The following is a 26213-nucleotide window of genomic DNA, read 5'->3' as shown; positions in this document are numbered from 1 at the left end:
TGGCTCCAGGTTCGAAAACATTTAGGAAATCTCGCCTGTCGCGATTGTGCAACGTCGAAAGCGGTATCGACAAATAAGTAGAAACCGCTTTTTTCGCTTTCAAGTTTCATTCTTCGTGTCGCCGGAGAAAAATACTGTCTCCTTCGCGGATCAATTGCAGGGGCGAAATAGCGAATTAAGTGGAACGGTAATAGACTGCGAGACCAAAGCGAGCGTATCGTATCCGTTCTAATCCTAATTAAGGTGACGTATCCGTTGTGACAGAAGATAGAGAGAAAAAAAGAGAGAACGTTTCTTTTAGATAAGCGTTTAAATTGAACGCTTCCACGATAAGTTTCATCATCATGCTCGGCTTATTTTCGACTATGAACGTATTCGCTAATGTGTCTTAGCCAATCTTCGAGGATGCTCTTCGATTATACGATCTTGTCAATTATCGTGATATTATTAGTCTTCTTCAATATGGAATTGTTCGGCTGGAATTCTTTTTTTCCAGGAACGCTTACCCGCACAGTTTTCGGTTTCGTTGGGACGTGCCGAGTCACGGTCACCGTCGACGATTTAGCGTCCTGTAGATACCTAGGTTGGGCGCGTTTCGTGAGGTCCTCGGCGACGCTGCGCTCCTCGCCACGCGTCAAAGTCGTGGTCTTGCGTACGATGCGGGTGACGATGCGCTTCGTGCCGTTCTCACCGCGTCTCGACGTTTTCGTCGACTCGATCGACGAACCTGAGGCAGCGCGATACGAACGATAGATTCAGGGGAATCGTTGAACCCGGTTTCCGTGTTACCAAATTTGGAAAAGGATTCGCGCCTGACGAATAACGCGCCGGAACAGCGCGTTATTGAACGTTCAACGTCTAATTGCCGTTTTCTCTGTGAGCGCGCCAAGACGTAACATTGTATACGCGTGTCTCGGCTACCAACAAGGAAACATTAGCCATTTAACTTCGCAGAATATGGCAAACTGCAACTGAATTTAGTACGAGCAAGGTGGAAGAGCCTCTTTAAGTCACGATGACGCAACGGTTTATTATACCTCGCTGAGAAAGGACAACCGGCGCGGCGCCGGAGAAACACTTGGAGGGAAACCGTTGGCATCGTCGTCAGCTATCGATGCCGGGCAAAGCAACGTTGCAAACTAAAAATCGACACCGGCACAATTGTAATGCAAATTTCTTAGGTCACGTAGGCTATATCTTCCAATCTTATATAAGCCTTGTTTGATTATTTTCTTATCTCTGAGCGAGAGGCATATTACGCGGAGACGTGGGAGACGCGTTTCGCAATTTCTCATTGTTTTCGTAAAGACCAATTAAGACTGAAGATCGCGATCTCCCTCGCGGGGAGCTAAGTTTCCGGCTAATTGGTAATTAGTACTCGCGAAATCACCGCGAAATCCTCCGAGCAGTCAACGCGTCAACTTTGTACCTCTGTGCAGCCGTCAGAGCAGAGGACGGCACACTCTCTCTCTTTCCCAGCGAGGCACCCGGGGCGCTCACGGAGAGCCGCGCGATCGTCAGAGCGAATCCTTTCCCTCCTGTCTCCCCCGATTTCGATTTACTACTACCTAAGACCTCGGTCGACAATCGGCGTTTCGTGTATATCGCTCGCAGGTCGTCGGCGGACCGCGATCCCGTTGGGCTAGGTGAAACGCCATCACGATTGTCGTCCTCCCTCGTGCCTTGCACGAACAGCCTGCCCCCCTTGCTGAACCGATACAGCGACATTTTCGTGGATCACGAGGCGTGTATCTCGTCCTTCTCCTTCCCGCTCTCACCCGCTTGGCGGTCGCTCTCCGAGCTCAAACCGCGACTCGTCCGCGTGCTGCAACGTTGGCTCATTTACATACGTGACACACAACTTACGTGCGTGCATCGAACAGCTCGCTCCGCTCGAATTTTTCCTTCCCCGAGAATACCGCAACGACCTGCGTGTTCCGTTTCGCATATTCAGACCACTGGCGACGCCACGTTTAAGTAGATAAAACCGCCCGACTGCTCGGCGATATTTGCCCGACGCGACGATTTGCGTTCAATGTAAACATCTCGCGTGACAATGCTTAGCGTGTGATAATAACGAAAATCACGGGGACTCGTGTGTTTTCACCGTATATTTAACGCTATGAGGTATGATCGTGTGATTTCGAACTTGTCGAGTGTAACCACGGGGTTCAACGTTCGAGGTTTAAGTGTCGGGACGCGGGATGAAAATAAATTGATTCATTTCAGTTTCCTCTCGGAATCGAGGAAAGACCGATGACACGGTTGCCCGTCTGGCCGGTACCGGAAAGGCTCGAGCTACAATTGACGTGCTTTTACGCGCTGTACTGTCCATTAAAATTGCCGGACCCATCCATCCGGATCTATTCATCCGGGCCGTTCGACAGCGGCCGCGCGAAAATCTATCCGCGGCCGCTGGCTTCTAATGGTGAAACATCGCGCTAACTGTAGCTCGTTCACGCCGGCACCACGTTAACCAGAGCCAGACGCCGGTCGTCGTGGAGCGGAACTGCGCGCCGGTTAGAGAGAGAGGCGGACGCACAAGCGAGCTGTTGGATGCGAGAACATTTGCGCGAAGATGATGCATTTGCAGCAGCAGAAAGGAAGAGAAAGAGAGAGAGAGAGACGGAGAGAGCGCGGTGAACATTGTTGTGACAGCTCGCGCGCTCTCTTGTCAACACGCACTCAACGACGTCGTGGTCACCACCATCGCGACGATAGACGGGAACGACGTTTCCTGGATCCTCGCGCCGCGAACTGACAGCCGTGCGACCGCGCGCGACGACGTAATCGCGAGCACTAATGAGAATAAAGACAACGGCGACGATCGAGAAATGTGACTTAACTGACGACGTACGAGCAAACTATGCGCGACACGATCGCCGGACGATCGCCGCGTAGCATCCGGCCGCCGTGGCGAGAGTAGGCCAACGAAATGCGCACAGGTGAGAGACGTTTCTCCCTCCCCTCCTGCACTTCTGTTCCTCCCCCCCACCTGGCCGTCAGCCACCCACCTGGCGTCACCTCGCGCTTCGCCGCACCTCGTCGCGACGCGCCGCTATGTACGGTGCGATGTTTTAATGACGCGTCCACGATTCCCCCTCCCCCCTCCTTTTCCAGATTCTCGAGGAAAAAAAAAACTACGATCTGTATTCGCATTTATTAGCCTTTAGATTATTATGTTAAATTGTGCCAGGAAAAACTGTTGTTCCCGCATTTGTTTATTCTCCCTTCTCTTCTCTGCCGTGTTTCTTCAAAGAAGCGAAAGGAGGGGGTCGTGGAATAGATCACTGATGCGCCCCACTGTACATCGCGATCAAGATCGATCGCGCATGCGTCCTTGGATTGATAGGTTTCGCGCGCCGATATTACGATCGGCGAGGCTTCTTCCTCCTCCTTCTCCTCCGGACGTCGTCGTCGTCGTCGTTGACGACGTCGTCGCACGCGTCCTTCCTCCTTTTCCTTTTCTAGAGATTTTGCGTTCCGCCGGCGCGCGCCGGGGAATACACACGTGTAATACGAATACCCATATCTGAAATGCATCCCACGACATTCCGCTCGTCAGGGTCTCGAACGGTACCGTGCATAATTCACCGCGTGAGCGGTGGCGTATGGTTATCTCGATATCAAGGTCGCATCGCGATCGGGCACGCGACCTTGGTAAAGACCGAGATTCCTCAGACGGGCTTAAAAAGGAAACGGAGCACTCGCAGGGTTCTCGGTGACGTCACCGACGTCACCCGTGCGCGTTTCGGAGCAAGAATGATAAGCGCCGCGGTGACGATAAGCGCCACGATAACGATAAGAAAACACGAGAGATTCGTGAGAAACGAGACGAGAGAGCATTCAGCAAGATCAGATACGCTGAACGCGTACACAACATGAAAAGCTGTGAAATACGGAAGATACGATTATTAATGTAACTTGTAGCTCAACATAGATCCATATTTTGAATTGATGGGAAACATAAATACACTGGTATTCCGCGATTAATTTTCAAAACACAGCTGTGCTGTCCAGGGGAAAATTCCAGAAAATTATAAACGTAGAATGATCTTAATATCAATATAGAATAGGTAGTTGTTCACGCAGAGACACGCGGAAAACAGAATTTGCTCTTACGAGGCGCACGAGATATCATCATTTGCATCCGCCGCATTAATAGTACGTAGGACTTCTAACGAATAAACAATCTCCACGTTTGCGGAATGGCGTGGGTCCGGTTTGGGCCGTGTATTCCGTGTCCAGCGTCGATTATAAATATTTAGGAATGTAACGAGCGAGGTCTTCATGTTAATAAGCTGTTTGCGAAGCTGAAAGTCACGCGACGCCGATCGTAAATCGGCATAGAAACGAGCGTCGATACGCTCTTGATTCTCGTGGACCAAACGTGGTAATGTCGATCCGAGTGAGATAATCACGTGGTAGCGCGATCCTTTTATGCTGGCTCGAGGGCGAGCTGAGATAATAGAATGGAAAATCGATGTCGTAATCGCCACCGGTAAAAAAAAAAATCGACTTCCACGGTAATTTGCTTCCTCGTTACTATAGCGTTTTCAAACGTAGAGACGTACGCACACGAGACTTCGAACCTGCCGTTTTTAAGACAAATCGCGTCATTTGTATCAACTTTTGGAACGCCACAAAAACATTTAAATGGCGAGTACAAACGGGAAGGAAAAGCGACCTACTTGTACTTTTCATTGTTTTCCTACTTCTTTGCGAAGTGTGTCCCTGTATCCGTCGTCTCAAGACACACAAATCACCAGTAAAATAGATCGTTAAAGTCTGTATGGTAAAAAGCTACGTTGCGTTAAAATGTTTACGTCGGACTTTTAAGCGTCCTCGGCTATTATCCAGACGTTTGACAGGGCAATTAAAAACAAATGCGAGAGTAGGAATTCTCAGACGATGAAGTGCACGGACGATTCCGACCGATATGGTGCACAATCGTGCCTTCATTGCAAATTCATACGCGTGCTGGCACTTAGAGAAACAGGCCGATGGCCCCGCTGACGGGTTCTCAGGGAGGGAAAAAAAAAAAGATCTGAGAGAAAATGAAAGGCGGCAGCAAACGAGCGAGCTTAGTGTGTATAAGGAAAGAAAGTGAAATTGTGCTTTCAAGATTATTAAGATGAGCAAATATCCTAATGACGTCTGCGGGCTATTAAGTTCCGTTCGTGTAATAAAAGGGATGACCTTTTCCGTATTGAAAGTGCGCAAAGTACTTTCTATTTCAATCAAACGTATTAAAAAGAAACTCCCCGAGTAATTTATCAATTGTACTTTTGAGGAATTTAATCTTTTCAGCCACGTCAAGTCATCGCGATGTTACCCACCGCGTTAATTAAATCGCGGTGCAGATATTATAATTGCGGTACAGCCCGTGGCGCTGAGCTTAAACTAACTGCATGCCGGAGATCACCAGGCGGATATGAAGTCATCGCACCCGAGGCTACTTGATTCGCTCCGTCGTGGCTTCCGCCGCCGTCGTCGTCGTCGTCGTGGGTACGCTAATTCGTTGCCTTTGGTGCGAAGACGGAATACAATTCAGCCGCTGTAACGCGTGCACATTATATCGCGCCACCAGAACTTGCGGGTATCTCTTTCGTACAATGGTAAATGAATAAGAAAGTGACAACGTGCGAATACAATGAGCAATTTCTCTCCCGCGACGATAATAATGATAGAAAAGGCTCATAAATAAGCAAGCAAGGTATTTAAATTTAAATAAACCAATTGTATGTAGGTGTACACAAATATGATTAAAATACATATATAACATTAATATATATTTATTATCCCTGCATAATGAATATAACAGCTTTCTCGCTTGGCGTCAGGGTAAACAGTATGCAATTAAAGGCCATGTCAATTGACCGTGGACGATCAATCGGTATAAAAAGCTCGAATACCGTCGTCACGACGTGCACGATGAATAATGCCGGTTTTGTGAAAACCGGCAACCAATGGCAACGATTCCGGACGAGGAGCCTTTCCCTTCGCCGCCGTGCGAAGAGAGTGAAAACTCGTAATCCAGCACGTATCAAAACCTGTACTTACGGACTCTCAATGGTTTCGCGCAGGTGATGTCATTCGTAATAGCGTCATCACTCGCGACGTGTCCGTAAGCAAGCGGGAGCTCAATGAAACGACACACAATCAAATCTTACTTCAATAACGAGCAATTTCATTCTCAAAAAGAAAAACTGAAAGAAATTAATTTAACATATAAAAATTTTTATTAAATAATCGTTAAATAAATTGTAAATTATTATTTATCATTTTGACATAAATATTATATTAACTTCTGTTTATTTTTAAAGATAAAGAGAAATTAATATAATATTCCTTAAATAATGTTGCATTAATGAAAAACAAGAAAATAAATATTAAGACATAATAAAGCATCGAATGATAAAATTACATTTACGAAGAAGGGAAGTTATGATGGATTTATGGATTTATAAATTCCTCGAGGCGACAATTTGTGGCGATCGATTAACGAAGACCTTCAACTGAAAACGCGCGTTTACCCTGCAGAGATCAATATTGCGATTCGATGTTTTCAAAGTGATCGTTTTATCGACGATTCCACCTACGCAGTTTTGCTGCGAAAGAAAAACATAACGCACAATCCCATGCGCGAGATTCTTGCGTAAGAATTATGTCTGTTAAATTAAATGTTTCCTTTATTAAAATCTCTCGGCTATATATACATAATTGCGTACCGCAATGTTACTTAGAAACATGTCGCTGCGCAGATTGGAGGTCGCAGCGTAGACGAACACGTGAAAATTAGCAAGGCGAGCCGTTAATATTCACGATACAAACTTTATCTCGGCATTAGTCTCTGATAAAAGTGTTCTAGGATATTGGCACGTGGCAAAACCGTGAACAGAATAATTCTTTTTTTTTTCTTAGTTGCCAGGATATTTCATAACGTTAATTAGGAAATGTTGCAACTAATACTAATCATTAGGTGATTGCATTGATTTCATCAGGAAACATATTAACCGCTCTGTTTACGAGAGAAATTGTGAATAAGGCAAAAAATATTTCATTCACGAGAATTAAAATTATTCACAGCTTCAAATACATCAACATTGCACAATATTCAATGTTTCAATCTTGTGTTATATCTGAAAAAATCAATATTCAAGAGTGTTTACTTAAAATAAAATTATTTAAATAATAAAAGATACATTTAAATTACTCACGCAAATTTTTAAACAATATAGATAACTAAAAAAATTTGAATACCCTAGATACATAAAAAAAATTCTTTTCTCGCAAACAAATTCTTCCAAAGAACTCAGTGGACATTTTACTCGGATATGAGATTTAAATAAATTTTTAATTAAAATTTTAAAACAGACAATTGAATAATTTCTAAATATTTTGAATACATAGTACAAATATAAATCTTACTTTCATCCTTTATGAATAAAGTAATTATGATCGAGGGTAAAAGCATTTCAGGTGGGAACCAAGTGGAAAACTGAGCGCTCATACATTCGCTCAATGCAATTCCTTTTTTTTTAATTAAGGAATATAAATAAAAATGAGCTGTAACTTTCGCTATTTCTCGCTCCATTTGTATCAAACACATGTACGAGTCTCTTGTTCTCATTTTGATTTTTTCTATTCTTATTTTCCTTATTGTTCGTTAAGATTGATTACACCTTGCTCTAATTTTCCTCAAATGTTACACTATCGCTAAAACCGTATGTACGTGGGTGTATGATGTGTAAATATGTATGAGTGCTCGTAGTGTGTCGTGCTCGAATCCGTAGGTTCGCTAATGACCGTGCGGATCAGCCATCCGTGCGGGGGCCGCGATTCCACAGGTGTAACTACCTGTACGAGCCATCTGTGTTTAACGAAGCGATCGTCTTGGCAAGTTTCGTCGGTAAAGAAGAAAAGTAGATATACTTCAGCTGCAATTTTGCGATCGCAATGACATTATTTGCACTCACACACAATCACTTTGGTTCCCAAATGTCATCTGCACCCTAATGCAGGGTGACGGTCATTTAAGGGGTGTAAAGCGGTCGACACACTTACCTTGCGTCGCCAGCTCTTTTGCGGCGCAAAAGAAAAGAAGAAAATTCACTATTAGACTAGGCGACTACAACACAGTTTTATACTTAATATTAAGTATAATACGCGCCCGTAATAGTTAATCAATTCTGCACAACTCTGTTTACTCGACGCCGCTACAACAATGTAAACTAAAATTGTCTTATCTTTTATTATGTACCCTCATATACTTTCTCGGAAGTTTCCTTATTACGTTCGTCACGAAGCATCCTGATCCTCAAAGGGCCAATACAAATCTAAAGTATATTTCTAACGGTTCGCGAAAGACGAAGCGTTATTGCAAAATTCTTAACGGATCATCCATCTACTACATCTTTCAATTTTACCGACGATGAAGAGTGAGAAAACTATGAAGATAAACTAAAGACCACGAGTAAAAAAAGAAGAAATAAAGAAACCGCAGATGCAAATGATCGTTCCTCATAATTTAAATTTACATCTGGAATTTCTATACAATTTTCCTTCTGGGTACCGCGACTCTGCAGGCACCGCAGAGGAGGGCAAACACTAGCCGTCTTTATGATCGCGTAACTCGGTTACTCGATTCGCGCCTTCGCTCGGCTTTTTGCGACCAAAAAAAAAAAAAAAAACGCGTGTGATATCTCTCCTTCTCCCTCTCGCTGGCGTCAAATGCATGCCTGATGGGGCGACACGGCAGCGCAGCGCATTCGAGACCGATGAAAAGAAATATTCATGAGTTAATATATAAGAAGAGCTGCGTATCGAGAGTCGCGCGAGCGTCTCGAGATTTGCCGATATAATGCATGCCAGGAGATACGGACAATCGACGCCAATCACAGCACATCTTCATCGTACATATACGTTCCATAACTAGCAGAGAAACTATAAGGCCCGTAGTTACAGTTTATTACATAAATTTGATTTTAAAAAACGCTCAGTAGACTTTTTTTTTTTAACGTTACGTAGATATTGTATATGGTTTAAAAAAAACTGCGCAACACGACAAAGTACCGAACCGTCGTTAAGAGTTACAAAATCCTGCTGCGAGACGAGATATTCAAAATTTGATATCGTGAGATATAGACGATTCAATATTTACGTTTTGATTAAAGCATCAACTAGCTAAAAATACTAATTCTAAAAACACAGACATGGCATTGATACAACCTGGCATTTAATTTCAATAAATTATTTTACAAGTTCTTCTGCAGAATCTTCCGCAATATTATTATGCATAATAATCTGTCCTGTTTCGTTATTAACAGACTGCATTGCAACGAAAAATTATTAATTAAATTTTTGCTTCAATAATGTCACATAAAATTACTGAATACAGATAGAGAAGCTCTGTAAAGTATGAATAAAATTTGTTTATTTATGGATATAAAAATAAATTGAGATTCACTGACGTGTTTCATTTTGTTAAGTAAATTAGATCGCGGATCATAACACGCGAAGTAACACGCGATATTATCTGCCAACTCGAGTCTCACTGAACGAGTGATAACGCAGCGACCTTGCGTAAACACAATGCCGCAGTAACGAACGCTAAAGCAACTGAACTATTTTCCTCTCGCGATATGTAACCAATTTCATAAAATATATTCATAATACAAAATCAAATATTCTTTCTATTTTGATAATCTGTTATTACACTCTTTATGTTTGTGGGTTAATTATTATCTCCTAATAATGATTAATTCTAATAAAAATAGTATTACTTGAATTTCAATCAACGAGAAAATTTCAATCTTTGATAGTATAAATGTATACTATATAGTTATAGCAAATTATAATTATTATAAATTTAAAGTAAATTATCTTTTTTAAATTTATTTTTATGATATTTTAGTTAATTACTTAATTTAAACAATCTATACAATTTGAAGGATAAAGTTTCCTTGATATTGAGTAATTTTAATGCTTAAAAAATTCATTGAATTTCAAGTCAAGTTTCTCATGTAAGTTCCTTTCTCAAGTCTTCGGAAAATACTGTAGAATTAAAAAATTATTGATATATGTATGTGATGATTTCTCATCTCGCAAATATGATGTAACAAATGTTAAATTAACTTCTCCAAGATGTCTTTATTAAACCGTATCAAGGTTGGCAGTTGACTTCTTTAGCAACTATAAATACGGGCCTAAGTGAATTGCGAACGATTAAGATATGATCTCGAGATATTTCGTATGCAAAACGGCGGGGACGATTTGTAGACGCACTCCGAAATCAATAAATTATACCCTTTTACGCTAAATAACATGCGCGAGGTGTCCCTGTCCTTCTAGATCGAGCAGATTTCGTGCCGTGCGGAACTCTCGACCGGTCTCTGCGCGAGGCGAGCCGGCGGCCGTCCTCGCTTTCGCTTTTCTTTGGCAATGCACGTGATTCCGTACGAGCTATATGTACGTACATTCGTTACCGGCACCTACCACAACGTTACAACGAGAGATATACGGGCCTCTAAAAATAACGCGGGACACAACGCGCCGGCGGGATGTGACCTATCGCAGCATGCAAGCCGCTTGATTAGCCTGCAACGCTAATCACGCCGCGTCGGTATAAACATCGACCCCTACATTATACGTTATGAAATCATATGGAACGCCCATCGCCGACGAGATTCGCGCGTTATCTCTAAGCCGCGATCGAAGAAACGAGAGAAGAGACAGGAGACACACACACACACACACACACACACACACATACTTTTCCATGAAGCTGCAAAGCGGGAGCTCGACGCGTATAAATATCACGTCGTTAGAACCGGGAAGTCGTCTGAGTTCATCGACATTCTATATAATAGTCAACCTGTCAAGTTTTATGACACAGGCCACTGGTCGGTGAGATACGAAGTGCAACGGACCGAGAAACGTTTTGCGCCGCGCGCGGCGTAAAACGATTTCACGAAGGATTTACTTGGCTATAATGGACATCGACGCGACGGCGTAAATTGGGCGGAAGAAAAGCTCGGTTACGAAATCGGCGCGTCGCTCTATAAAATTAAAAAAAAAGAGAGAGAGAGAGAGAATCTCAAAATCTACGAATTATCCGCGTTTCCACCCGTGTTTCGTCTCGTAATTGAAAGAACGCGCGAGCCCTCGCGCGCCGAAAATCCGCTTCGAGTTCCCCCGCGCGTGTAATACGCTCGTCGAAAGGGACAGCTCGAAACGTAACTTTCAACGTTTCCCGTCTGACGTGGCATTCCGCCGCGTGCTGCAAATTGCACGACGTGGAATAATAACGCCGAGCCGGTGAAAACGGTCGAGGAAAAAGCTCCGCGTAACCTTCCAGCTCGCTTATTCCGCGGCGATTGGCCAAGCGATCGAAGTAGTCATTTCCAACACGACGAAAGTACTGCCGCGCCCAGCAGAATCAACGTATTCCGTTAGTCCAACGGTACGCGCATGGGTACACAAATGCAAAATACTTTCGTCATGACGCCAGCCGTGTCGCGACAATGTGTCGGTGCAGCTGATTTTATGAAGATTAATTGAATTCCTCCGACCGAGTGTTAAGACGGAAATAAATGTACAGACTATTTTTTAGAGGGGGGGGGGGGGATAAATTAGTTCACATTTTGAAGAAATTCAAACTTTCTCCATTAAGAATCTGATTTAATATGTACGTGTAAATGTATTTAAAACTATTCCAGATTGTTTAACGGCGATCGAAAGCTTTTCGAATGCTTCGATGATCGGACTAAATTATGAGAAAGCGTATTTTCTTGTGCGCTCTGCATGTCACATTTTACTTTCTATCAAACTTCATGGCTGACTGACGCATCGTATAGTCCGATGGACACATTACAGCAAATTGCGATGGGCGGTTTCCATCATGCTGACATTGCAGCCACTTCATTTGCGTTATACAAACTGTGCTATAGATACTAAATATCAGAAAGTAAGCTGGGAAGAAATTAACGATTATTGTATACAAGGTAATAATATCCTTGAATTTGACATTTTGAAAGCTTTAGAGGATATTAAGGATCAATCACTTAGTCTTAGCAAAAAACTGATGAACTTCGAAAAATGTGAGGGGCTTGCCCTTCGTCTAATTTCATACAGAATTCCAACAAAATTAAAAAATCCTTCGAAACTTAATTATTAAAATAAACAAAACGGCGAACTGAAAGAATTTTTACCTTTTTTAAAATAAACAATACGGCGAACTGAAAGAATATGTGACGAGCATGACAATGATGTAATTCAATCTTCGTTATGGAAAAATCCGAAAGTCGAGGAAAAAAAAGAGCACACGACCTCCGGGACTCCCTGAATACCAAACGAAGCACGTGAAACACAGCGTATGCTCGCGAGTGAGTGCGCGACGCGCATAAATTTAACTGCGGTACTCGCACACTACTGGATAGTCCGACATAAACGCGTGGGGTGGTGCGTTGTTTCGACGGCTCGGTCGACTCGAAAGGCGAACCACCACGACTCGTTTGGGGTTCATCGTTAACTGCGACCGTTAACTCACGGAGGATCACGCTTATCATCACGTCTCGCAAAAATGGCCACGCCACTTACCTGGAAGTGCAAGATAATGGTCCATATCAGGCCGAGTGTGAGCTTCGGGTTACCGTCCACGATGTCCTCCGCCCGGATGTTGACCAGCTTGATCTTCTTGTATCGTAAAAAATCGAGGGCCATCTGCACGTTCTGCAGCATGTGAAAGCGCATTCGTCCCCTCTCCCGCGGCTGAAAAACGCGATCGGTTTATCGTTAATTAAGTTCAGGGACAATTATCGCTGCTTGATCCAATTGTCCGGCTCGCACGGAGTCCAACTCTAGAGCTCCCAAGACTCTGTTCTTGACGAAAGTAACTAACTCAAACAAAATACGGAGCAGTTCGTACGAAATTAAAAATTTATAGATACATCTTTAATATCTCGTCAAATTGCCGTAGCTGTTTCAAGAAGATATTAGAGATACCTTTTTTTAATTGACACCTAATTGCTCACACGTTTATTGACCCTTATACGATCAATTTTGTTAATCGACTTAAATTTACGAAGCACTTACACAAAAAACAGACGCAACAAGGATAACTCGACAGTAAAAATTGAACTTATTTAACCTTCTAAGGAAAAAATACATGACTTTGATTGGATACCTTCAATATATTTTCTCTTAAAATACAATAAAGAGTAAATTTCGAAAAATCGCTCCGAGAGCGAGGAAACAAGTGTACTTATACTCACAAAGGGCTCGCCGGTGAGCACTTCCAGCAAGGAGATGAGATTGTGGCCATCGCGTAGATCCTCGAACAGGTCGCCGACATGTCTGCTCGCCTGCAACAAATTCCAAAAGGGGCAAGTTAATTGCCGCTTTTCACATTGAGTCGAGTACACATCTGGCGGCGCAACAACAACAAAAAAAAAAAAAACATCAAAACGACTGACGTAGAAAAAAATATCCAGAGAACCAAAGTAGAAAAATAAGAATGCGTAAGGGGGTACAGTCCGTCGACGATGTACTCAAGCGATTACCATGAATAGAGAATGAAAAAAGCCGCAGGAATGTCGAGAGTTACGTACGCACAATGTAAATAGCGAAAGCGTGGAAGTGAGTTAAATGTACACAAGTATCTGTCGAAGACAGTATCTATATCTTCTGTTTGCGCACGAGGTAATAAAAATACGCGACATCCGCGGATCGCACTCGAAATTCTACAATTCTGACGCGTACGTCATGCCGCGGCAATCCGGCTCGTAAAAGCAGAAACGAGAAAAGTATAAAAGGCTAGGGCAATTAAACGGGGAACGATGTAAAGATCATCGAGACGTCTGAAATTGTTATTTCCCGACCGCCGGACATTCGATTACGCGCACGAGTAAACGCATGCTGATTTACAGACCGGTTTTAAAAACACACATTAAGCTCGGACGCGTTCGTTACCATATCGGTCGACCAATGGTCAACCCGAGCATGCACCGCGAATACGTCATCACGTGCAGGTGTTAGTCAGACAATGACGCGTTAATAACATGGAAAAACGGCTCGTTACAAGGGAGGGAAAAAAAAGAAGAGAACCACCTCGAGGTTATCAGGTGACGACCGAGCGCGATATACCGCATTCCTTCTTACGGTTTACATAATTCCTTAAATTCGTACAACATTGCGGGGGAGGGTCTACAGTGTAAACAAAGCGATAAATCATGCATGTCGTCGCGGCCGATAACGAAATGAGAGCTATGAACTTACGGTGGGGGAACAGCATGGTTGGTTGTTCACAAGGACGCACACGTGTAGGCACGTGTAAGTCTGAAAAAGACAGCGATGAGAACCGTCACCGTGGATTAGTAAGGAGAGCTCGTGGGCACAGGCGGATAATAACTTTTTTCGGGGCTGGGTAATTTTTAGGGGAGCAGCTGGCGTGATCAAGCATATTGTTAGAAAGAACGCCCCTGTTTTATCTAGGTATTCGTTATACTTTTATGAGCAAATATTTAAAGCTAAAAATATTCTTGTAATATAAAATTATGATTTTAAACTGTTGAAATATTTTGAAAATTAATACAATCGCAATTTCATTGAAATTTCCACATATATATATATATATATTTTTTTTTTTTTAATAAGAATTACCCGCCCCTGCGCGCGAGCGTGTGCACTCGCGTGCGTCGCACACGCATGCACTCTCTCGCGTGCGTCGCGTGTTATACACGGCAGCCAGGTGAGTAAATGTCAAGCGATTGACAGAACAGCGCGTGATCCGCCTCCCATCCGCCTTTCGTAACCGTGACTAATTGCAACAACTCGCGTCTTAAAGGATGATTTCGACGCGTTCTATTTTACGGCATTGCGACACTGGTTTCCTTTCTATATCGCGTGTGAATGGGATTAATAGCGGTACGCCCATTTATCGAAAAAGTCAACGATTATATCACACGTGTCATAAAAAAAATCGTGTCGTAAAATCGATAAACATTGACACCATTTCCACCGTGAGTGTGTGCACCATAAAAATACGTTGTAAAAATGACACTCAAGCGGGTAACTTTAAAATCCCAAAGAAGAAAACCAGTCCGCCCCAATATACAAGCGTAGATCTTTTTAATTTTAGAACGTCGTAGAAAGCTTACGAAATCGCTTACATAAGTATTCAACCATTACATAATATATATAACGTCAACTATATTATTGTATTTAATTAATTAATATTTTATAGGGCAACAAATTCTTCCGAACGTAGCTCGCAAACTTATTTTCTTGCCTGCGTTAACAGCAATCCATGACAATTGGCGTTACTGTAATCTGCACACTCTTTCTATTAAGCCGCGTAACAACAAACCACGGCGGACAACCGTTCGCCAACTGTTGGCAAACTCCGTTCACTTAGAAATAATAAACAACCGACTTCGGCAGTTTTAAGATCCTATAACTGAAAGTGCTTCCGCACAAACTTCTTTCATCTAAACTAGTAAAATATCGCTTCCGAATTTTGCAAAAGCTGTCAGGAGTGCAGCACGTAATAATTCCGCGGTATAATAACAATTATTGGTATTATTATTATTAACAAAGAATTCTTTTTACATTTAGTTTATAGAATTATTTCTAAAAAAGAGTAAAATGTGCGATATGTATCGAGAGAGCTGTTACTATCTCAGTCACAGTCAACATTGCTATTACAGTAACTATCTTTACACACGTGAAATAGCATCTCGTGCTAAAATTAGCTCCCGTAGATAGACTGCTTCATAATTAGTGTTCAATTGCCTTGCACAATATGATTGATTGCGAGCGTCTCGTCGCATTGACTGTGATTAGTCGCTTCGTGCGGCAAGAAACTCACGGTCGAAATCCCTCGCATTTCTGAAGTCACGAGTGAAGGGTCGGATATGCGGTAAAGGGCACGACGAGTACATTACTGCCGGTATGTCTTGTTCTGTCGCGTGACGCGACTCCATATAATTCCTGACGTGCCGTTTCGGCTGTCGGCATGAACGCCAGTTTGTCATAGAGGCATTAGAAGGCGCACCGGAGAATAAGAATAACAGATGGGACACGTAACGGTACGATGAATGTTTTTACGACGGTAATGAAAGTAATTATCCCGCCCGTTGCGAACTACGTTCGTAATTAATATGTGCGTTAAGAAGCCTTTAGGAGGAATGCGCGAGTCGTTGCGGGTAATAACCGCAGAGGACCGACATATCGTCGTTATTATTATTATTGCGGTAACAATCCTCATCATTCTAATTTTCTCATTTATATTTATAGAATAATTAATTTCTCTTACTTTAGAACTATAGCTCAAAATTTTTATAAAACGTGATGTTTCATAAAAATTCTGAGTCCTGAATCAACGTCACGATTCGTAATTCATAAACTAGTAGTCTTCTTTCTTCTATATCCTAAGATACATACCTTGACGTATTTCCAGTGCTGCAGGAAACACAAAAAAGCAAGAAACCGAAATGTAATTGCGGTAATAATTTACATATAATTAGCTTAATCGTGTGGGAGGATACGGTACGTTGAGTGCGGCGATTTGTTCTTGGTCTTATCGTTATACATTGGCAATAACATGTGATTATTATGATTATTGTCACGAATAAAAGTATGGATCGTACGTTCATTTAAATAACTTTTTATCAAATGACAGATTTTGCACGGAAAAACTTCATCGGCTTGGTGATTGCAGATCGTCGGACTACGTTCACTACTCTCGGCCTCGGTTCACGCAGATCGTCCACTTCCGGTATACGTGATTCCGCGAACATTGTACAAAGTCCAGCGCAAAGCAACAAAATTGATATCTACGAGAGAGCAATTCATATTGTTGCATTTTGATCAAAATACGGTAAAAAATAATTAATAAACAGTTAAGATATTGTTAGAGAAAATAAGTATCATACATTTTTCGGGAGAAGTAGAAAAAGCGTTTGTACGATAAATCTACAAAGTTAAGTCACAATGCAACTTATATTAACAATTATATAAATATAATAATAAGAGGAAAGAGAGATTTTATAAGAAAGTTAAATGATTATATTATAATTATATTATGTACTTCAAGCATCCCTGAAGTTTTCAATTCGAAGGTTCTATTATTAAAGATCTTCATGACACGATGAAGTAACAAATACAAAAAGCCGAGAGTGCAAACGGGGCGCCAGTGATATCGACTATATATTGTGATTACGTAAGCGGCGCGGATTTGTGCCGTAGATCAAAGGCATACCAAGTTAAAGAGAACGAACGCTAAAAACAGCTGTAAAAGCTTCTTTGCTCCCCCTCGAAAGCACCCTTTCTTTAGGCACTCCCGGACGGCGTCGCGCGCGGCGGCGCGGCGCCCCCCAAAAAAAGTTAAACGCTACCTACCTCACCTGCCCTAAAGCCCCCACCTCCACCACCGGGCGGGAGGTGGTAAATCGGGAACGGCACTCTCGAAGAGGGTTTCCGAATAAGGTCAGGCTCGCAAGACCAAACGTGGGCGCGCGAAACCGACCGACCGTGGGTCGATACTGGTAACCGGTAATCGCGCAACGCGTAAATATCGTCGTTATTTTTTACGGTACCCCCTATGTCGCGAAATTGGCCATTTCGCGGAGGTCTCGGGACGCCAATGAATTCAGTTCCCCAAACTCGGGCGGGGATCGTCCGAGCTACTAGATGTTCTCTCAACTATACATACTCTTCGGTCCAAAGTCGGATCTTTCTTCGGCAAATACGCCGGGGCGCGAATAGCTTAAATATTTAGCGGCTAAAAGCAAATATTAAAACAAAGTATTGCTATGTAAAAGTCTGGCTGAACTTTGCGTGTCGCGAAGGCGAGGCTTGGGCAAATAATTGGCGAACGCGTAAGTTTGAAATACCTTGACCCTGTAGTCGTATTCGTTGCACTGAGAGGCCGCCCGCACCCGATCGCACGTATCAACAATAGAACGTTATGTCGAGTTACAAAGGTGCACGTGATACACGAGCCAACGTGGAAGGCCGCGATCATTAAAACGCCATTCACACGGAGCGCGCTTGATGCTCGTAGCTATTATACTTTATTCAATGAGAACAAACGTTTACTTTTTTTTTTTCTTATTGCAACGACCTCCCGCAATTGTTAGTTTCAGCTAAGGAAACAGATCATTTTCAAATTTGTTGTTCACAAATTTACAAAAGATTTTAAATCTAAAAAGATGCCGAATTACTTTTCTTTTCACACGAATAGACAATTTTTCGTAAAAATCGTTTTTAAGGTCTCGAGTAGCTTCTTGAAAATTGATATTCAAACTAGTAATTAGAAATGAAAAAAATGTGTGATAATTTTTCGCTTTTCAGATATATGTTTCAAATTCGTTATAGATAAAAAAATTTTCTTCCAAAAATTTTACATTTTATATCCATTTTTACCACTTAATCTTTCGTTTTAACTTATCTTTTTCTGGAATTTCATTTCTTAGAACTACAAAAAGATAAAAAGTAAGTTAAACTGAAAATTAAAGTTAACTAAATTACTAGAACTAGACACGATACAGTTTTAGATAGTACGTCATGTGTTCCATTGAAAGATATTAGAATTCAAATCGATGATTTCACTAGCTTGTGTGACTGATACAATGTTATAAAAGATCTGAAGTAGAGCAGGCATTCCACAGCTAAGCTGTTTTACCTAATTGCCGTACTTTCATTTTGAAATTTATCGGGTCTTAAATTCTTTTTGGCGTCAGGGAGTGTCGGGGCTCTCTCAAAATTCTGAAAAAGAACTGCCAACTTTGTGCAGAGATCGCTTTAGTGATCATCGCTCATTTGATTTTCGCGACCGACGAAAGAAGCGCGGAGCGAGAGTGAGGCGAGAAATGAGAAACGGTGGGCAGGAAACGGCACGACAGAACGATGCCAGCTTACGATAATTATACGTCGACGGGACAACTCCACCCGTATACGGCCGTGATTCGAACCATTCCCGGAGCCGCCGACCCGGTCTGCCTCGCGGCTCGACACAACTCGACTCAACTCAAGTCGACTTGGTGGACGGCTCCACCGTGACGGATGAATCATTGTCTGTATTAAGTCCTGACTGACATACGCGCGGTGCATACCGTCGAACGAAAGCGGGCATGGTGTCTTTCTCCCACCCTCTCTCTCTCTCTCTTTTTCTCTTTCTCTCTGCGTCATGATTTTCTCTCACTTAAGCGCAATTGATGAGTTAATTGAATATTTATGCGTGCACATGGATGCGCGCACAAGCAGCCTCGTCTGGATTTGCTGACGAAAACATGCGCGTGCATACTTGATGTGATTAAGCGACACCAATTTTGAACTTAAAAAAATTTTTTTTAATTAAGAACGATTATCTTGATTTTTCGACCGTCGTAACATAGAATATTAAGAAATAGCAATAATTATGAAAAATCTTGCATAATGTAATGTTAATATGGTATAATTTCGCTTATATAAACGAATAAATGAAAATAATCCGCTTGCCAATTATCTCAAGACGTCATTCGATAAAGTACCTGTTGTTAAGCTATTATTAAATCTTATCAATAAACATGCAACGTGGCAATTAATGTTCTCTGTATCTAACGGTGTCTTTCCTATCAACTTTATCAATTCGCGTCGATTAATCTGGAAACATTTAGCAAGAACTTTGCATTTAACAAGTGATTCATAAGCAACGAGTAACGTGGTACGAGAATCACGAGAGAATTTACGAGATAATACAAGATGCCTCATACATATTTTATCACCACGTGAGAAAATGATCTACCTCGGCGGCGCGTCGCCGAAAGCGCGAATGTTCACGGGTTAACGTTTCTCAGCATTGTTCAACCGTATGCAAATATTCGCCGCAAAATATCCCGACACTGCAACGGCTGTCAAATGCAGAGTGTGTGTGTGTGTGTGTGTGTGCAGTTCCCTTATGGCGGGGAATTTCCGAGCCGCATGGCATAGCCCGCGGTTACTCACGCTCGGCGAAGATGTGCAACGAACGGCGCGCGACGGACGGGCGGCGGTCCCTTATCGAGAAACGTTTGACCGCGTTCTTATCCCGGACATAGTACAACCCGGCGGCATGCCGAGGATCAAAGCTCATCAATATTTTTGCTATCCGCGCGATCGGTATCTCTGGCGTTTGCCACTTAACGATAATCCTTATCGATTAACCGTGGTATCTCTCGCGACACCGCGAGAGAGCGGTGATTCGAAGCGGAAAAACAGACCCAAGTGTTTACTCCGTTCGCATCTTCCTTTTTTTCTTTCCACGCGTTACGGCGCGGCGGAATAGACGAACCCGGTCGACGCGACCGGCATTTTTGGGGGCCAACGACGGAGATTTTCGTCTCGCCGTATCATCGCACGCGATTTTTCCTCGACCGTGTCGCCCACATATCGCGGCTCGGGCCCCTGCTGCCTTCTATAGCCGTACACACACCACGCTCCTCTCGGCGCGCGAGCGACAAGGTACTTTCGGCCCACGTGCGTGCCACATACGCAACACGGGGGCCGCGATATCGGAACCCGTGATTGCGCAATGGGAGTTCGCTGATTTTTACGCGCGCACGCGAGCGAAAGACGCCTACTTGTTACGGCATTAAAAGCGGGAGGAGGTGCGACAAGCCTGGCGATCCTTTCGAAAGTTCCAAGGGGGACACGTGTCGGTGGACCGCGTAATTCCGCGCGGAACTTCCCGCGCGTCGTCCTCTATTGCGTATTTGCGACGCGGACCTCGATTGCCGCGCTACTAACGCGTTTCCTTACTTCCAGGGATTCAACGCTTTCGCGGCGCGCCATTGGCCATTGTGTTCGCCCGGCTCAACAGAGCGGCGACTAGCTCGGCGTTACGATGCTGTCTTTCGCGCAATTTCGCAGATTTATGTGCCTCGCGGAGTACTCGGACGACGAGTATAAATTTGTCTTCTCCGATTGAGTAAAAATAATCCGAATAGAAATAAATTTTCTCTCACGCCGTGCCTCCTTACACGGATCGCGATTTACGTGAATCGTAAATCCTTCGGCACGGGGACAATTTACTGCTTTGTGCGTGAAATGACAATCGGCCTCCGTGAGTAATTCCGTCACAGTTTTTACACGGTTGTAGGATGAGGAGCTCGCGGAATGGATAGAACGCGCATTATGCGTCATTTGCACATGCGCGCGAATTTTAGAATTGAATTCTGCAGAAAGAAACGTGAACGTCAGTCAAGTTATAACGATAAGACCAAGGTAAGAGGCTGCACCTAGTTAATCCTCAATCGTCAGTATGGTATGGGTTTGTCATGTAACTCTGCCAATTCAAACCTTATAATCAATTATATACAAAATATGTTCTACTAATCTCTTATTTTTGAACACCCTCTGCTGACAAGAGATCCTTATTTAGGAAGAGACTGGCAATCCATAGAAAATATCTTGATGTAATGAAGTATTTTTTTTTGCTTTTATTATATTGCCAAATTTCAGTTTTTTTTTTAAGTTTCCAAGTTAGAAATCTTTTGTGAGGAAAGGTACATTGACTTCTCGTTTTAAAATGCTCGGTACAATTAAAATAAAAAAATTCTTTTACATGCAATTCACAATTTAATTTCTTCCAGACTTTTTTCTTCAATAGAGAATATATATCTTGTGCACCAGCGCCATCGGACCAATTAAAACGATGGCGTGAGTAAACAAGACTCGTGCAAATTGAGAAACCGCCGCGGGACAATAAAACTAACGCGAGAATCCGAGAATTCGAGAAGCAGTCTCACCTTTTTCAAATGCTTGTTCACCCACTTCGTGAAGGTCTTCTTCTGTATAGCGTCTCGTTCGTCTGCAAACACACAAGAAGAGGAGAAATATCAGAAACGTGGAGTTTCCTTCGACGGCTACCGCGTTATGAGCAGTGCACGCACACACACGCACACACACGCGCGCACACAAACGCTACCTAACGTATAACAATTATGCACCTGTATCCGTAGTAGCTAATGTAAATATAAAATATTCCTCGTAACATTAGCGTAATTGTCAACAGTTCAAGTCATATTCCATTATCATAATTGCCACTATATTTATGCAACGAGCGCAGTCTTGCTCGATGTCACGCCGCACAAACGTAGCGCACGCACTATAGACGGTGCAAGTCGCCGCGTCTATTGTCATCAGCACGGCAACGATATAGATTACCGTGACAATTGAATTTCGCAATTCGTTGCACTGATATAGGTATACAGCTGTTACATTATCGCGGCGGTGTAACGTTATGCATACGGCTCTGGCGTGACACCGAGATCGTCATGACGCAACGCCACGCCGCCTGGAAATGGGTCTTTAAGGATGGTCGAGGTCAGTATAACGAAACCAAAGTCGCAGGCAAGCGGATCAGGTCAAGTTGGATGAGGCCAAGCAGGTAGACAGGTAGGTAGGTGTGAGCGAATGGACGGAAGGTCGGTCGGCTTGGCAAGCTGCTCAATCGGTTGGCATGCGAGGCGCAAAAGTACGAACACAATAGATCGCATGAATAAGATCCAAGCCCACTTTACGTGACCCGTAACACGGGGTTGTCTTTTTTTTCTACCAAACCATATAAATAGAATTATGAACAAGATTTGACTCTAGCTAGATGTCCCGTGTTAATTAGATGTCATTAAGCGTACCTACATCTCAATCCGTAAAACTATCACTCGAGACCTTCCGTTTTTGTCACCTACGTGACGCAATCCGTGGCCGGGACCGCAAGGACGCCAACGTCAAGTCGGGGATCTCTTACGAATTAATGATGTATTTTTGTAGCGTAATCATGATTATTGCGGCGTGAATACGTAATTTAAAATAACATCTCTGAAGTCTCATTCGAGCGATTCGTATTCGGTGATTGGAATCGAGATGTCGAAACGCATACGAATCAACTGTCGGTAGGTAATAATAAAGACATCTTATATACATAACTAGAGCACTGATTCCAAGGGCTCGTACCGCTGTATAGCAAATTGACATAAAAAGTATGAAAGATTAACTTGTATACTATTAGATCAATTAATGCATAAATCATTCATAGGCATCTGGAGTAATTGCCGGGAATTAGCGTAGAGATTTATCGATACTCATAATATACAATCTACGTATGATTAATAACGCAAACTTAGCACCTCCGTGAAAAGTTAATGCCACTCGAGCGGCGGTATCATCGACCAGTATGTTCGAAAGGTCGACAGGCAGGCGGCAAGTGTCAGCCTAATACCCCGCCAGACGATACAAAATAAGAGGTAAAGAGATATACTCGGGAGCACTTCTCTAGATTTAGAAATATCTCGAGTGGCCCGCTCTGTGAACGATCACATTTTCCTGTCGAGTGCGCCTGTCGCTCTCGTGAGAGAAATCGCGATCAAATATTTTAATGAACGCGCATGACGCGTTCAACGACTCCCGGTGTGATACACGCCGCGGGAATGTTAACACGAAACCGAACGCGATACGACATTGCACACCGGTAGGACACACATTTAGCAAAATCCCATCCGTGTTACGAATGAAATCTACAAGATAATAAAGTTGCATTATGCAAAGTGCATGTGGCCCAAATTTCGAAGAATTTTTTTTTTTTTTCAAAATAGATACAGAGGTCTCGCGTGACAGGAAACTTTGTTTAGTATGAATCTGCGGAAAGTTCATTAATGTCTTATACCCACGCACGCGGGTGCGCGTGGCTTAACAAACTTTACGAACTTCGCGGCTTATGCTAAAATCAGACATTCCATTCTACTCTGCGAACCGAGCATTTGTTCTTGGTAGATTATCTCGTCTCGTTGTTGGGCCCAACTTTGGCCCAGTTCTAACACCTTGCCAAACAATTCGAAACTGCATTCGAATAACAATGACCTAGAGTGGCAATTAACAAGTAATACAAAAAAAATCCCGCATTTTGCGACATAATTTTTAATGACAAGTTTTTGTTATATAATCGGCCATTCTTTAATTAAACACTTAAATAAAAAAAGCTTAATTAATAATTATTTAAAAGAAAAATGGGACACTTTATGTTCTTTTAGAATATTCTTTTTATTAATTATAATATATACGTACCGTATTTTTATTAAGCATCGTCGCTTTCTCGAAAAGATAATAAAACAATTATACGTGTATCAATGGAGAATATCTCACTTAAAGTAATCAAAGTAGAGAACTTTTGGATCTGCATTTATACTATTATTTTTAATAATTTTTTATCATCGACGTATGTTATTCTTGGATGATCTTTTTAACGTTTCAGATTTAATGGTTAAAGACAGGATTGATTAAGAGATAATTTAATCTGTTACAATCTCGTAGAAAAACTTGCAGTGTGATCAGTCATGATGATAAAAATAAATACAGCTACAATCTCTTCGGTAACTTGATATAATAAATCCTTGATATAATAAAATCACGATAAAAAAATTCCTTGATTATGATCGACCAAATTATTAAACAGATCGTTAACACAAAACGCAAGGAAAGATGTCAGTTTCACAATTTGTAATTAGCACTTTGGACATTAGCGAGTCATAGAAAAGTCAATCTAAACTCGCGAAGGACGATTGTCGATCTCTAACAGTCGTGCCAGAACGATCTACTACTGATCGCGAGCCAAAGCAATTCCGGAGAATCCAATTCTCAGTGTCATAACTACGAGATAGCCTCGCGTGAATTGTCAGCCGTTAATTGGCGTGGCCTTAATGACTCGTCTTCGTCAATTTACGCCAATGAACAATCAATTTCATAAGATTAAATCTAAAAACTTTATCGTGATTGAAAAATTACGACATGGCAAATTACATAACATTTTATATAAAATAGATGATAAATGCGTTTCCTAAATCTTTTGTATAATAGATTGCCGCATAATATTAATAATTATATTTGAATTACATAATAATGAATTGTAATATAACAAGACCTATTTCCTCAAAAATAAATATCAGTCTTTGCAATTAAAATAAATACATTTAATATATGTTTTATATCCCTTTCAGATCTTTCTATACAGAGACGTAAGCGCATCGGCGAAAAAGAGAGGCATGAACTAACTCTGAAGAAATGCGCATAAATTTGCCGGACGCTTTCTTCAGTAAGTCCTTGTTAGCGGATACGAATGCTGGAATGTGGAAGCTCTGAGAACAGATGACATTGCAGGGGCTAAAGATAAACGTCAATGAATGTCATTCATCGGTATTTATTCTTTTCGGAAATTCTCGACGGTAATCTAAGCGATATCCTCCCGGCATTTAGGATGGTGCTAGATAATATTGTCGACTTATCAAATTCTTCGACGAATCCATGACTGGCGGATCATCAGAATACTTGGATGAGACAAATTTTGCCGTTCTATCGCGTACAATTATATCTCGACTCATACGATGTACGATGTTTCTAGTGACAATATTTTTAATAAAAAGTAAGAATTATTTTTAAAATATTGTAGTAAGAATTATTTTTAAAAACGCGCACACAGAAAAAAAGAGTATTGTTGTTTTGACAATATCTTTAGTTTCAAAACGGAAATCTTGAAATGAGATTATGTTGCGTTAAATCAAAAAGATTTATTTGAATAAAGATTTATTTTAAAATTTTATATAGTCTAATCAAGAAAATAATATTCTTGTTATTTAAAAATAATTTTCTTGGAAATAAAAAGAGAAAATACATGTTCAAATCAAAGATTATAATTTTCTTAGAATAAAATTATCAAAACAATGATATTATATTCTTGAAATAACACTTATAATATTTAAATAAGACTATAATATTTTGAAATTCAAGATTTTCAAATTCTTCTAAGAAAATACATTGTTGCTTATATATGAAACAATGATCGCGTTAATTTGAATACATAAGTTTCAATTTGAGAGTAATTTTACTTCTGTGTATTTTGAAAATAAAATTTAGAACCCCGTATCTATATATCTATAAGAATTATTTTAATTTCATCATAATTTATTACAATTTTGATCACGCTTCTGCCAAACGATATATAATACAATGCTCCATTTTGTATGCGCGCAATTCGCGGAGCAGACATGTTATTCGGCGCCTTTATAGAAGCTACGAAAAAGATTCATAACTCTCGCGATCGCGGTTGACACTTTCAACTGATGTACCTCATATACCTCATTCATGAGCAACGACGCGAGCGTATTTTACGCTTTCATTATTAATCACCGCGCTTAAGGTGTGAG

General features: G+C 41.8%; 1 protein-coding gene across 36 annotated transcripts in view; it reads right to left on the bottom strand.

The window, feature by feature from the left end:
* LOC105829416 (microtubule-actin cross-linking factor 1) overlaps window positions 1-26213 on the bottom strand; it is a 99771-nt gene that overhangs the window by 50420 nt on the left and 23138 nt on the right. For 27 of the 36 annotated variants that reach the window (XM_036290446.1, XM_036290445.1, XM_028189952.2 and 24 more), the window contains 6 exons: window positions 21768-21829; window positions 16444-16461; window positions 14278-14337; window positions 13275-13364; window positions 12601-12771; window positions 8068-8082 (listed from right to left, as the gene is read on the bottom strand). In XM_036290446.1, the coding sequence (XP_036146339.1) occupies window positions 8068-8082; window positions 12601-12771; window positions 13275-13364; window positions 14278-14337; window positions 16444-16461; window positions 21768-21829 (416 nt within the window). Of the gene's footprint in view, window positions 1-506; window positions 728-1568; window positions 1826-2685; window positions 2930-8067; window positions 8083-12600; window positions 12772-13274; window positions 13365-14277; window positions 14338-16443; window positions 16462-21767; window positions 21830-26213 lie in introns of those variants that run through there. The other 9 variants (XM_036290458.1, XM_012668232.3, XM_012668244.3 and 6 more) reach the window with 5 other exon arrangements.

The sequence above is a fragment of the Monomorium pharaonis genome, chromosome 8, assembly GCF_013373865.1.
Source record: "Monomorium pharaonis isolate MP-MQ-018 chromosome 8, ASM1337386v2, whole genome shotgun sequence".
Taxonomy (NCBI): domain Eukaryota; kingdom Metazoa; phylum Arthropoda; class Insecta; order Hymenoptera; family Formicidae; genus Monomorium; species Monomorium pharaonis.
Note: the sequence above shows the minus strand (reverse complement) of the source record. Positions and strands in the feature narration are given on the sequence as shown.